A 13,724-nucleotide genomic window follows, 5' to 3' on the forward strand; every position below is an offset into this window, starting at 1 on the left:
CCTGCCTCAGCCTCCCGAGTAGCTGGAACTACAGGCACCCACCATCATGCCTGGCTAATTTTTGTATTTTTAGTAGAGATGGGGTTTCACCATGTTGGCCAGGCTGGTCTTGAACTCCTGACCTCAGGTGATCTGCCCCTCTTGGCCTTCCAAAGTGTTGGGATTACAGGCATGAGCCACTGTGCCCGGCCAGCTTTTTTTTTTTTTTTTTTTTTTTGAGACAGAGAGTCTCGCTGTGTGGCCTAGCCGGGAGTGCAATGGTGCGATCTTGGCTCACGGCAACCTCCGTCTCCCAAGTTCAACTAATTCTCGTGCTTCAGCCTCCTGAGTAGCTGGGATTACAGGCGCGTGCCACCATACCCAGCTAATTTTTTTGTATTTTTAGCGGAGACGGGGTTTCGCCATGTTGGCCAGGCTGGTCTTGAACTCCTGTCCTCAAGTGATCCGCCTGCCTTGGCTTCCTTCCAAGTGCTGGGATTACAGGTGTGAGCCACTGCATCCGGCTCTATTGGCTTTTTACAATGGAAGGTGAGGATTCAACTCTACATACCTCCTGCATCATCACGGTTATATCAACTTTTTGGTTAAGTCAGCTTTCATTATTGTTATGTGTGTTTAAATATTAGTCATACATGAGGATATAGTGTATTGTGATACAGCCTTTGCTTTTCATTTGCTTTATTGTGAAGTTTACCTATGTTAATTCACTTCCCAAATCTGAAGAAGTACCCTCAATGTATCCACTCATCAAGTAAATCCTCCTCTTTCTTTCCCTTGGAGACCTTCCTCCTAGAGTCAACTATACCCAGTTCTCATCTGGGCTGGCTACTCCTCCATCAGGATGTTGTATGATGTCTTCCTGAGACTCTCTTCACCATCCAGTCTTGAAGACAGACAAGCAAAGCGAGAAAGGACAATTGGGAAAGGATGATGTAATCAGAAGGATCAGCAGTCTCAGTGAGCAGCTGGAACATTGGGAATTGGAGGTGAGGGAGCTGCAACCACGGAGCTCTTGCTGCCCTGACCAGCCCTGCTTTAGGTTATTCAACATCTACCTCCAAGACAAATGTTGTTTGAGTTGCATTGTGAGGCCTCATTATATTAATGCTTCCAGTAAAAAAGAGGATATAGAAACTGCATCTTCTTCTTTAACAACTATGAATATTACTTTACTTGAGTACTTACCTAGGTCGCATATGTACATTTTTAGAAACTCAGTATTTTCATGCACCAGTCATTCAGAAGCAATTTTGAAATGCCATAGGATTTTTTTTAAGGTCTTAATGGACACTCATATTCACAAAGAGGCAAAAATCTTAAAAATGTTCATGTAGAATAGCTAGGGCATTTATAGCACACACAGAGATTAAGTTTTCTATCTCTGGCCTCAGACAGTCTGGGTTTAAAGACTGGTTACACAACTTATAGGCTATAAGACCTTGGGCAAATCAGTTAACTTCTCTAAGTCTCAGTCTCTTCTTCTGTAAAGTAGGAATGATGATAAAATAATAATAATAATAACACCTGCCTTAAATATTCGAATTAAAAGAAGTAATGCATCTAATGTACTTGGTGCAAGACCACATAGGAAAGAACAATTAGTATAAAGCATTTATTACGTATTTTCTTGCTGAAATATAAAGCAGCAACAAAAGTCTGAATGTGAAAAGCCATAGGACAATTTTATTGTTTTTAGGGGATTTGGATATTCTTTTTTTTTTTTTTTTTCTCGCTCTATTGGCCAGGCAAGAGTGCAGTGGCATGATCTTGGCTCACTGCAACCTCTGCCTCCCGGGTTCAAACAATTCTCCTGTCTCAGCCTCCCAAGTAGCTGGGATTACAGGCGTGTGCCACCACGCCTGGCTAATTTTTGTATTTTTAGTAGAGACAGGGTTTCACCATGTTGGCCAGGCTGGTCTCGAACTCCTGACCTCAGGTGATCTGCCCGCCTCAGCCTCCCAAAGTGCTGGGATTACAGGCATGAGCCACCCTGCCCACCCAGGATTTGGATATTCTAAAGGCTCACTGCACTAATTCATTCCTGTATTCGTTTATTAAATGATTATTAAGTACTTATTATGTTCCAAGTATTGTTCACAGTGCTGGAAACACATAAATGGTTAAAACAACAACAACAACAAATGCCTGTGTGGCATTACTCACAATAGCCAAGAGGTGGAAGCAATCCAAATATTCATCAATGGATGAATGGATAAAGAAAATGTGATAAATACATATAGTGGAACTGTTATGCAGCCTTAAAAAAGAAGGAATTCCTGTCATGTGCTATAATATGAATGAATCTTTGAAGAAATTATGGTTAAGTGAAATAAGCCAGTCCCAAAAGGATAAATACTATATGATTCCACTTATATGTAGTATCTAAAGTAGTCAAAAATCATGAAAACAAAGTTGAAAAGTGGTTGCCAAGGACTGAGGGAAGTGGGAAAGAGGAATCAGTGCTTTTTTTTTTTTTTTTGAGATGCAGTCTTGCTCTGTCGTCCAGGCTGTAGTGCAGTGGCATGATCTTGGCTCCCTGTAAACTCCGCCTCCCAGATTCAAGCGATTCTCCTGCCTCAGCCTCCTGAGTAGCTGGGATTACAGGTGCGTGCCACCATGCCCAGCTAATTTTTGTATTTTTAGTAGAGACGGGGTTGCACCATGTTGGTCAGGCTGGTCTCGAACTCCTGACCTTGTGACCCACCTGCTTCAGCCTCCCAAAATGCTGGGATTACAGGTATGAGCTACTGTGCCCGGCCGAATCAGTATTTTATGAAAGTATAGAGATTCAGTATTCTAAGATAAAAAAGTTCTAGAGATCTGTTGCAAAACAATGTAAATATACTTAACACTTGAACTTTACACTTAAAAATGGTTAAGATGACAAATTTAATGCTATGTATTTTTTATCACAATTAAAAAATAAAAGCGTGCAATTGGCAAATGAACTGCTGGGTTTACGATCGTTAAGGTGGAACAGTTCAGGGCCAGGCTGGGGAAATAACTGAGCTTGAAGGAAGGCAGCAGCAGTCAGGGACGTCAGCTGGATGGCTACCACCATCCATTAAGACTATAGTCCTCAAGGCCATCACTTGCAGATATCAGGCTATGCTCAAGAGACAGACATTATTTCAGTCATCACAACCAATCTTATATGATAAGTGCTATTGTTTTTGCAGTTCTGTAGATGAAAAACTCAATGTTTTCAGAGGTTAAGTAACTTGTCCAAGTGGTGGAAACAGTGATTTCCACTAGAGTAGTTCCAATGCATAACCCATTCTCTTAACCACTCTGCTCTACCTCCCTTGGGGAGATAGGGAAATTTGTGGGCCAGATGCCAAGTCCTTGAAGCAACAGCAGAATGCAAGGGTGATAATGAGAGGGAGGTGGTAGATCTGCCTATGGTATGAAACTTAAAGGAGGTAGGGTTTAGATAAAATGGGTCTGATCATATGTGCCAAATTTAGAAAAACAAAGAGATCAGTGATGAAGTCAGAATCAGTGAAATTGACATTAGGAACAAGGTAAGCAGAGAGAAAGTGAGAGAGGAAGCAAAGACAGAAATCTCACAATTCCTGTGGGCAAACACTCTCAACACAGCTGCTTTTTAAAAAAGTTGCTTCAATTTGCCTACTGTGTTCATATGCATATAAAATCATCTATGTAGATATTCTATATATTCTGTCTCAACATCCTTACATATAATCATTAGGTTAGGTAGTAAACAGGGTTCTAATCACTTTTATATTTTGAACTCATTTAAGATTTTTTTTAAATTTTGTTTTTTTAGACAGGGTCTTGCTGTCACCAGAAGTGCAGTGGCTCAATCTTTGTTAACTGCAGCCTCAAACTCCTGGGCTCAAGTGATCCTACTGCCTCAGCCTCCCAAGCAGCTGGGACTACAGGCATGGTTATTTTTTTTTTTTTTGAGACCGAGCCTTACTCTGTCGTCCAGGCTGTAGTGCAGTAGCACAATCTCAGCTCACTGCAACCTCCGCTTCCAGGGGCTCAAGTGATTCTTGTACCCTAGCCTCCAGAGTAGCTGGGATTACAGGCCTGTGCCACGACGCCTGGCTAATTTTTGCATTTTTACTAGAGACAGGGTTTCACCATGTTGGCCAGGCTAGACTCAAACTCCTGACCTCAAGCAATCCTTCCACCTTGGCCTCCCAAAGTGGTGTGATTACAGGTGTGAGCCACTGCACCTGGCCTTGAACTCATTTTAATGACTATCAAGTTATTTTATTGTTTTTAACTGTGGAGAAATACATGTAACAAAATTTATCATCTTGTCATCTTAATCATTTTAATTTATCATCTTAATCATTGTTAAGTGTTTGGCTCAGCGGTACTAAGTGCATGCACAATGTTGTGCAACCATCATTGCTATCCGTCTCCAGAACTCTTATCATCCCAAACAGAAACCCTGTGCCTATTAAATACCTCCTCATTTCTCCCTGCCCCCAGCCCCTGGCAACCACCATCCTATTTTCTCACATCCAAGTACTAAATAGGCCCAAACCTGCTTAGCTTCTGAGATCTGACGGGACTGGGCCTGTTCAGGATGGTATGGCCATAGGCCACCATTTTTTTTTTCTGTTTTTATGACTTTGACTACTCTAGGTACTTCGTATAAGCATAAACATACAATATATGAATGACTATCTAATGTTTAATACTGCCCAGCCAACCCCAAAGTCGTTCACTGCTGCTAACCTGCTTGGAGTAAACCTCACTGTAAGGAAATTCTCTCACCTCTGGGGCCGAACATCAGTTTTTTGAAATAAAAATCACTTTTATGAGACCAAAATTTGAGGGACTAGCGTAGCATTAAACAGAAACTTCAAAATTGAATAAGCTATAGTAGAAAATGAGCAGTGACAGTTTGGCCTGAGTTGAGGATCAATGATTTGTGTTGAATATTTGACATGTGAGTTCATCATTAAAAATGAGAAAATTTATCCTAAAATCAATCAGCTAGAAGTGATCTCCAAATTGTTCACCTTTCTATTTATTAGTGTAAAAGAACTGATTCAGGCTGGGTGTGGTAGCTCATACCTGTAATCCCAGCACTTTGGGAGGCAGAGAACAGATCATCGCTTGAGGCCAGAAGTTGGAGGCCAGAAGTTGAAGGCCAGTCTGGGAAACATAGTGATACGCCGTCTCTACAAAAAATAAACATTAAAAAAAAATGAGCTGGACATGGTGGTGCGTGCCCATAGTCCTAGCTACTCAGGTTGCTGAGGTGGGAGGACTGCCGGAACCCAGGAGTTCAGGTTACAATGAACTGATTGTGCCACTGCACTCCAGCCTGTGTGACAAAGTGAGAACATATCTCTAGACAAAGTAAGAAATCAAAACTGATTCAGTGCTTTTAACCAGGGCAATATTAGGACCTATCTATGGGAATTCCTTTGCTTTAGGGCAAGGTTTCTCAACTTGTGCATTATTGACATTTGAGGCCAGATAATTTTTTGCTGTGGAGGGCTGTCCTGTGTATTGTAGGAGGTTTAGCACCTTCCTTGGCCTCTACCCACTAGATGCTAATAGTGCCTCCACATCCAAATTGAGATAATCAAAAATGTCTCCAGATATTGCCAAATGTCCTCTAGCAGGCAAAAGTTATTGCAGTTGAGAATCACTGCTTTAGGAAGATAGAGAAGAAAAAGCACATTTTTTGCTTTATTGATGTAATCTAACTTTGATTCTACATCTCCACTCTGACCTAAACTTTGATGAAAATTATTGTAAATGTGGCTTTAGACTAAAACTAGCAAAACTGTCAGGCAATCTCTTTTTGCATTCACTTCCAATAAATAATAGATTTACAGTTTCTTAAGGGGAAAAATACTGCCCCATGAGTCTGCCATTAACATTGAATGAATACAGGGAGACCAGAGCTGCACAAAGCATGCTGGTCAGCATGGTTTGCAAAAAGCAGCATCCCTGGGCGCTTTCCTACCCCTAGTAACAAGCCAGCCCCTCCCATACCACTCTAATTTCTGAGGACACATTAACACGTTTTTCCCATTACCAGATCCACAACTACATATTTATAGCATGCAGACTTTAGGGGTGTCAGATGCACAGCAGGTGCTCAAATATTTAATAAGTGAATGAAGGACATCAGAACCAGGTTAGTAGTAGAGGCCAATATGTAAAAAACTGGAGTCTAAACCATCTCACTTCTGAAGTTTTCAGATTATGTAAAATTGAAGTGTTTGAGATGTTTATTCTAATTGCATTATTCTGCTGAAGTCTTCAGTGGAATCCTTAGCTCACAGACTATACCATAGAATATATATCTTCTATGACTCCATCTTGGGCCATTCCCCACTATCTCATGTTCTAGTCAAACCAAGTTGTGTTTTAACAGGGGCCAGTTGGGGAGATACTATGTTCAGTTTGGAAAAGGAAATTCAATAGTATAACTTTACAAGATGAGAAAAACTTTTGAAATACTAACCAATAAAAGAAAAGCTATATCCAAGTTTGCTTGCTTGCAAGGATGCACAGATTCTTTTTTTTCTTTTGTATTTTAGAGATGGGGTCTCACTATGTTGCCCAGGCTGGCTTCAAACTCCTGGGCTCAAGTGATCCTCTTGCCTCAGCCTTCTGAGTATCTGGGACCACAAGTATGTGCCACCACGCGTGGCTGTTTTTGTTGCAGATATTTTTAAAGGAGAAGGGAGGGAGATTTTTTAAATTTATGAAAATAAACAGTGGTTTATAAAGTTCCAGTGACATGCCCTAATGCTTCTTGCCATTTTATACATCGCTGCCTTGCTACTTTTGCTTCCTTTCTCTGCTCACTCTATAACCCCCAATGTATCTCAGATACATTCTGCCTTTAGACTAGGTTTAAGCATCACCTCTTTTTCTAGGAAGCGTCTAATGATTACACCTTATTTGCAACTCCTCCAGCCCCAGCTCCTAGCTCCCATCATTGTACCCTTTGTTTACATCATAGCACTAACCACACTGTATTATAGTTATGTGCTTTACTGTGTTCTTGAAGGGAGGTACTCAGGTATCTGTTGCATGAATGAATGCAGGTAAATTTGAATACTGAAAATCGGGTCTGTATAAAGTAAAAAAATCTTGTTTCCCTGTTCTACTGTAGATTACCATTATAATAATAAACATTGCTATTTAAGCAACTACTGTCATCTTCAAATAAACAATGACTTTCTACACTTAGCAATTCCATATTAAAGTCATGTATAAAATTGCCTACTATGAAATAATTGTAGATTTGCCAAAGATGTAGCTATTTGTTATAAGAATATTCAGTGAATATTAACAACCCAAGTATTAATGCTGCACACATAGAATGGAACACTTTGCTCCATTAGAAGCTACCTTTTAGAACAAAGAATATATTCAAAAGTATTGTTAAGGGCCGGGCATGGTGGCTCACGCCTGTAATCTCAGCACTTTGGGAGGCCAAGGTGGGTGAATCATTTGAGGACAGAAGTTCAAGACCAGCCTGGCCAACATGGTGAGATCCTGTCTCTTCTAAAACAAAAATTAGCCAGGCGTGGTGGCATGCGCCTGTAATCCCAGCTACTCGGGAGGCTGAAGCAGAATTGCTTGAACCTGGGAGGCTGAGGTTGCAGTGAGCTGAGATTGCATCATTGCACTCCACCCTGCCTGGGAGACAGTGAGACTCCATTTCAAAAAACAAACCCCACCCCACAAAACCCCCAAAAGTATTGTTAAATAACATGCACAGAACAAAAGTATTCAAAATGTTAGTTAATTCTAATCCTGTCACTCTTCCAGTGAACAAAATTTAATGTTTCCTTAGAGTTTTCAGTATTACATCAAACTCATTATCTTAGTATTCTAAAAAATAGCAAGCAATACAGATTATCTTTAGTGGTGATATTAAAAATAATTTTTTTCTTCTTCAGTTTTTCATTATTTTCCAAATATCCTACAATAAAGATGGATTATTTTTTTAACTGATAGGTTTTCTTTTCTTTTTTTTTTTTTGAGATGGAGTCTTGCTCTGTCCCCCAGGCTGGAGTGCAGTGGTGTGATCTCGGCTCACTGCAAGCTCCACCTCCCAGGTTCACGCTGTTCTCCTGCCTCAGCCTCCCGAGTAGCTGGGATGACAGGCGCCCGTCACCTCGCCTGGTTAATTTTTTGTATTTTTAGTAGAGACAGTGTTTCACCATGTTAGCCAGGATGGTCTCAATCTCCTGACCTCGTGATCTGCCCGCCTCGGCCTCACAAAGTGCTGGGATTACAGGTGTGAGCCACTGCGCCCAGCCTTTCTCTTTTTTTTTTTTCAACAACGGAATTCCAAACCTTTTATATAGCTGCAAAACTGTACTAATTGCAACAAAATGAATTAAACTAATACCAGAAGCAAAGATATAAAAAATTAAGTTTAAAAAGCCTCATGTATTATGGAGTAATATGCTAATTATCATTTCTATTTACTGTAAATGCTATTCTAATTGAGCAATTATAAGCTACATTTGAATTAACAAATAGACCTGGCCTTATCAATGATGTTATCAGTAAGATTCCAGTCTTTTACTGTAAGACATAACTTAATAATAAAAGTAATTTTGACTTAAAGTCTGTAAGAACAAAATATGAAGGAACACAGCAGATTAACTACAAAATTGAAGCCTCAGGTTCAAACCACGTGTTACTTGAAAATGTCAGAAGTATATTATAGATTTTGAAACCCAGAAGAAATAAACATGTTTTACAATCTGGAATATATAATTTTAATTAGTTCTCAGCAGTGCAGTAAATGAACAACACTTATTAATAATTAATTTGGGAGAGAATAGCAGGAGGAAAAATATAAACAGTAGCTTTTTGTGACCATTTTTAAGTAGCTGACATCTCAGTATGTTTCTGGAATGAACAAATTAAGGGTGTATTGTATATAGTGATTTAAATAATCAGCTTTCTTATAGTCTTATCAACTGAGATTATAAAATTGTAAACACAATTTTTCCATGTTTACATCTACTAGCTTTCATTTGGACACATTAAACCATACTTTTCCGTTATGTAGTTAATTCATTTCTTGAGTGCCTGCCTGCCATTAGATGCCAGGTGCTTATCTAATTTTCCAGTTAGTTACTATTCAGCTTAAGTTACTCTACTTGGTTGTCAACAGTAGTTAAAGCAGTATCTTAAACCAGAGGTCAAAATTAAATCAATATTTTGATTCGAAATGATTACAAACATATCCAAAGGTCATAAAATGCTACTGAGAAGAGTTCAGTGTTTAAAATGCATTTTCTTCTTACAGATAAGCTGTAATATATACATGCGTATGTAGCTATATACCTTTGATTGTGGTAGCTACACCTGAAAAATCTTTTCTCCTCAGATGGACTTACAAAATTCAAGAGACCACCACTGATACAAGACCGTCTAAAGTTAAAATAAAACTGAGTGACTTGTTACACAGTGAGACAGAAAAACTGATATACATTATTAACTTTTTCAAGTAATGTTATGTACAGTTTTATTGCCAGTATATGCACAACGGTAAGCATAGAACTATAAATACACAATGTAATTAACAGTAGAAAACAAAATTGTTACAGGTAGAGGGAGAGGATATAGAGAAACTTTTCCTGCTGCTAGAACAGAAAGAAAGGAAGGGGAAAGCCTATGACAAATCATCCATTCAGTACTCTTGTCTTAAATTCTTTACATATATTTCTACATTTTTTTCAGTTAAACAAAGTACAGATAACTCTGCAACAATGGCAAACTGCTTCCCTAATAGCTATTTGCCTTTTCAATCAAATTCACTTTATATTAGGATTAAAAAAAAGTAAAGATGATAAATCATTAGTATCCTGGTTCCAAATTATCTAATTTGGCCTTTCACCAAAACTGGTAATTTTTGAGTCGGCTGCACATGAAAAGAATGGGTGTAGCAAGAGGTGATTAAAAAAATTTGCTAAAAAGTAACAGAAAATCACCCTTTAAGTAGTTTTCCAAAAGACACTATAGGCAGCAGCTCAGTTAAAAGTATTAGCCCTGAAGAGGTAGAGAATTTGAGCCCATTATACAAAGACAGCCTTGGCACCATCTTCTCTCTCATCAGGATCAATATTTTCAAGTAAGACAATTTCATGGTAAAAGGAAACCAGGTTCCACCATTTAAAGAAAAGGTGCTGGTCACTCCCATGTCTCGATAATTTGTTTATTACGTGAGAAACAGAAGACGGTCAAGGACACACACGCACTTGATTTTTTTTGTCCGTTTCCATTATCAAGTTTATTCATAAGTGAATTTGATATTAATAAATACAAAAAAGCATCATTCACAACAAAGATATAAACAAACCAAAATAAACCCTGCAATAAAACCTTCTATTTCAGTAAGTATCAAGAAAAAACAGGCAGATGATTTGGTGCAGCTTTCTTAAGGGATCATAGAAGGGACATGGTTTTAAATAAAGATGGCAAGATCAATAACCAATAGACAATATCAGTTTTACAGAACTGGCTGATTCTGTAACATCTGTCTTTGAGGTTTTAGTTTTCAAACTATAGATCACCCCAAAGAAGTTGCAGCTAATGACATGTATCACCATCACACAAACGGAGTCCAGCTGTAGTTCAAATTAGTCCTGCTTTGTTTCACATCATTTAAATATTTCTAGCATAGGACATGATACGAAACAAAACTCAAAGTAGCAATAAAAATATTATTCTGCAGTTGAATAAAAGCAAAAATGTTTTAGACTGTTAAACTTTTAAAGCTTTAAGCATTCCTGTTTAACCAGCATTTAAAAAAATTTATACAATCATAACACTGGCAAAGGTTAATGGGAAGACAAAGTACAAACATGTGAAATGATGAATTAAATTAAAAATTACTTTGTGTCGATCAATTGATGTTAATACTGCTTCTTCCTGAATTTGGAATAACTATCATAAAAGTTACATGCAGACTGAGGATAGTCCTCTGTTACAGAAAATACAAAACGAAACGAAACAAAAAACTAAAACTGGGAAACAATAGTAAGTTCCAAAGGATGTGTTTGAGAATTTCCTTTCATTGATGAGGGTGGTCTATCTGTCCTTTCTTTTGAGAGACCTGGTTCGCTGTGATGAGCTTCACTAACTTTGTCCAGAAACATCAGTAGTGGGATCAGCTCCTCCAGAACCTGTTTGTGCACGTTTGATGTAAAGATTCAGTAGCTTCATCTGCAGATTCAAGCCAAATAAATGTCATTTGAGCAAGCTGCTCCAAATTATAAGATACTCATTAAAATATTATATACATATATGTGAGCTCTGAAAGATAGATTTTAGGCTGGGGGTTATTATAATGCCCAAGTTATTGTTGATAATTAGGAATAATAAATTATTATTTTTTTGCCTAGCACATCTGAAAAAAATATAAAAAGTCAAAAAAGTTTCTAAGTCTTGAAAGTTGTTCATGACAGAGTATTTTATCATGTCTTTTCAAAATATATTGTAGGGATCACATATAAAACTTTTGATATGGTCTAGCTCTGTGTTCCCACTCAAATCTTATCTTGAATTGTAATCCCCATGTGTTGGGGGAGGGTCCTTGTGGGAGGTGACTGAATCATGGGGGCAGTTCCCCTGTGCTGCTCTAGTGATAGTGAGTTCTCACGAAATCTGATGGTTTTGTGAGGGGCTTTTGCCCGCTTCCCTCTGCAGTTCTCCCATTCTTCTCCTTCCTGCCATCATGTGAAGAAGGACATGTTTGCTCACCCTTCTGCCATGACTGTAAGTTTCCTGAAGCCTCTCCAGCCATGCGGAACTGTGAGTCAATTAAATCTCTTTATGAATTACCCAGTCTAGGGCAGTTCTTTTTTTTTTTTTTTGAGATGGAGTCTCACTCTGTCGCCCAGGCTGGAGTGTAGTGGCGCAATCTCAGCTCACTGCAAGCTCCACCTCCCAGGTTCACACCATTCTCCTGCCTCAGCCTCCCAAGTAGCTGGGACTACAGGCGCCTGCCACCACGCCTGGCTAATTTTTTATATTTTTAGTAGAGATGGGATTTCACCGTGTTAGCCAGGATGGTCTTGACCTCCTGACCTTGTGATCCACCCACCTCGGCATCCCAAAGTGCTGGGATTACAGGCGTGAGCCATCGTACCTGGCCTACGGCAGTTCTTTATAGCAGCATGAAAACAGACTAATATAACATTAAAGTAAACTCAGAAGTCACCATTAAAGCAATAATAACAAACAATTGAGTACTAGGTGTTACACGATATGCTGTTTTACATTATATCTTTATCTTCATATTTTATAGATGAGGAAATCACAATATAGAATGGTTAAGTTACTGCCTGAGGTCACAGGGGTGGGTAAGAAGTGGGCAAAAATAGGAATTCAGGTATTTGGGTTACAGGACCTAAGATCTTAGACCATGAAGCCACTGTCATCCTACCAAGAATGTTTTAAATATCTCTGTGTCATTCTGCAGTCTTTGTATGAGATCATGACTTTATGAAGTTTGTAATCAATAAATATACAATTCTGTGTTCTACTTTTTTTTTTTTTTGATACAGGGTCTTGCTCTGTTGCCTGGGCTGGAATGCAGTGGTGTGATCACGGCTCACTGCAGCCTGAACCTCCTGGGCTCAGGCAATCCTTTCACCTCAGCCTCCCAAGTAGCTGGGACCACAGGCACATGCAATCATGCTTGGCTAATTTTTTTTCTTTTTTTGTAGAGACAGGGTGTTCCTATGTTGACCAGGCTGGTCTTGAACTCCTGAGGTCAAGTGATCCTCCCACCTTGGCCTCCCAAGTGCTGTGGGAGCTACCACATCTGGCCTACTTGTTTCATCTAACATTATTCCAAAATATTTTTTCCACCTACCTACTGTCTTCACATGTAACATTATTACTGGCTACCTACTGTTCTGATACAGTGCTGAATTTTAATTGTTTTGGAAGGTTTGCTTTTTAAACATTAACTCTTTGATCCAAGAGTTTTTAACCTGGTAGCCATGGGATTCAGGGGATCACAGAACCCTCTGAAACGACATGTAATTGTTTCCATTATGCATTTTTCTATTTTTTTAAAACTTTGTCTCTCATGGTTTTATCTGAATGCATTTTTCTTAAGATGAGATTTTACCTAAGTCTCGAGGTGGTTTATAACCCGAGTTAAGAATTACTGTTAAATCTATCTATAACTTAATGTAAAGTGTGTTACCTAGGCTCATTTTCCATTATATGTATATTCTGCTTTTTTGCTATTAAAAGATAAATTTGACCACAGTAAGACAATCCTTGGGGTTTCAGAAATTCTTTAAGTGACAGTGAGTGCTTTCTGCTAAATGGTTCATAAGCCATGATTCAACAATCAGAAGTTATCTTCACCCTTGAGAACAAACTTCTAATTCAAAACAATTATTATCATTTTTATTATTAGAGACACGGTCTTCTCAGTATGTTGCCCAGGCTGGTCTCAAATTCCTGGTCTCAAGTGATTCTCCCACCTTGGCCTCCCAAAGTGATGGGATTACGGGTATGAACCACTTTGCCTGGCCACCTTAGTAGAATGAATTTTAAAGTACTGGTAGTAGCAATCAAATGAGAAAGGCAAGACTTACTTATTTTTTAAAGTCTGATCAATGAATTAGAAAACTTTTATTTTAACATACCAAGTTAAAGTTGCACATTAATTTGGATAATAGAAAGAGAAGAACAAATATTTGATTATCATAGTTCTTAAGGGGAAA

At 38.7% G+C, this 13,724-nt stretch overlaps 1 protein-coding gene across 50 annotated transcripts in view; it reads right to left on the reverse strand.

Annotated features, from left to right (window-relative positions):
* Positions 1 to 9,476: 9,476 nt before the first annotated feature.
* The window catches only part of CLASP2 (cytoplasmic linker associated protein 2), a 221,376-nt gene continuing 217,128 nt past the window's right edge, over positions 9,477 to 13,724 (reverse strand). For all 50 annotated transcript variants that reach the window (XM_024355363.3, XM_054681601.2, XM_054681602.2 and 47 more), the window contains one exon: positions 9,477 to 11,202. In XM_024355363.3, the coding sequence (XP_024211131.1) occupies positions 11,116 to 11,202 (87 nt within the window). In that variant the 3' untranslated portion in view covers positions 9,477 to 11,115. The remainder of the gene's footprint in view (positions 11,203 to 13,724) is intronic.

The sequence above is a fragment of the Pan troglodytes genome, chromosome 2 (assembly GCF_028858775.2).
Source record: "Pan troglodytes isolate AG18354 chromosome 2, NHGRI_mPanTro3-v2.0_pri, whole genome shotgun sequence".
Lineage (NCBI taxonomy): Eukaryota > Metazoa > Chordata > Mammalia > Primates > Hominidae > Pan > Pan troglodytes.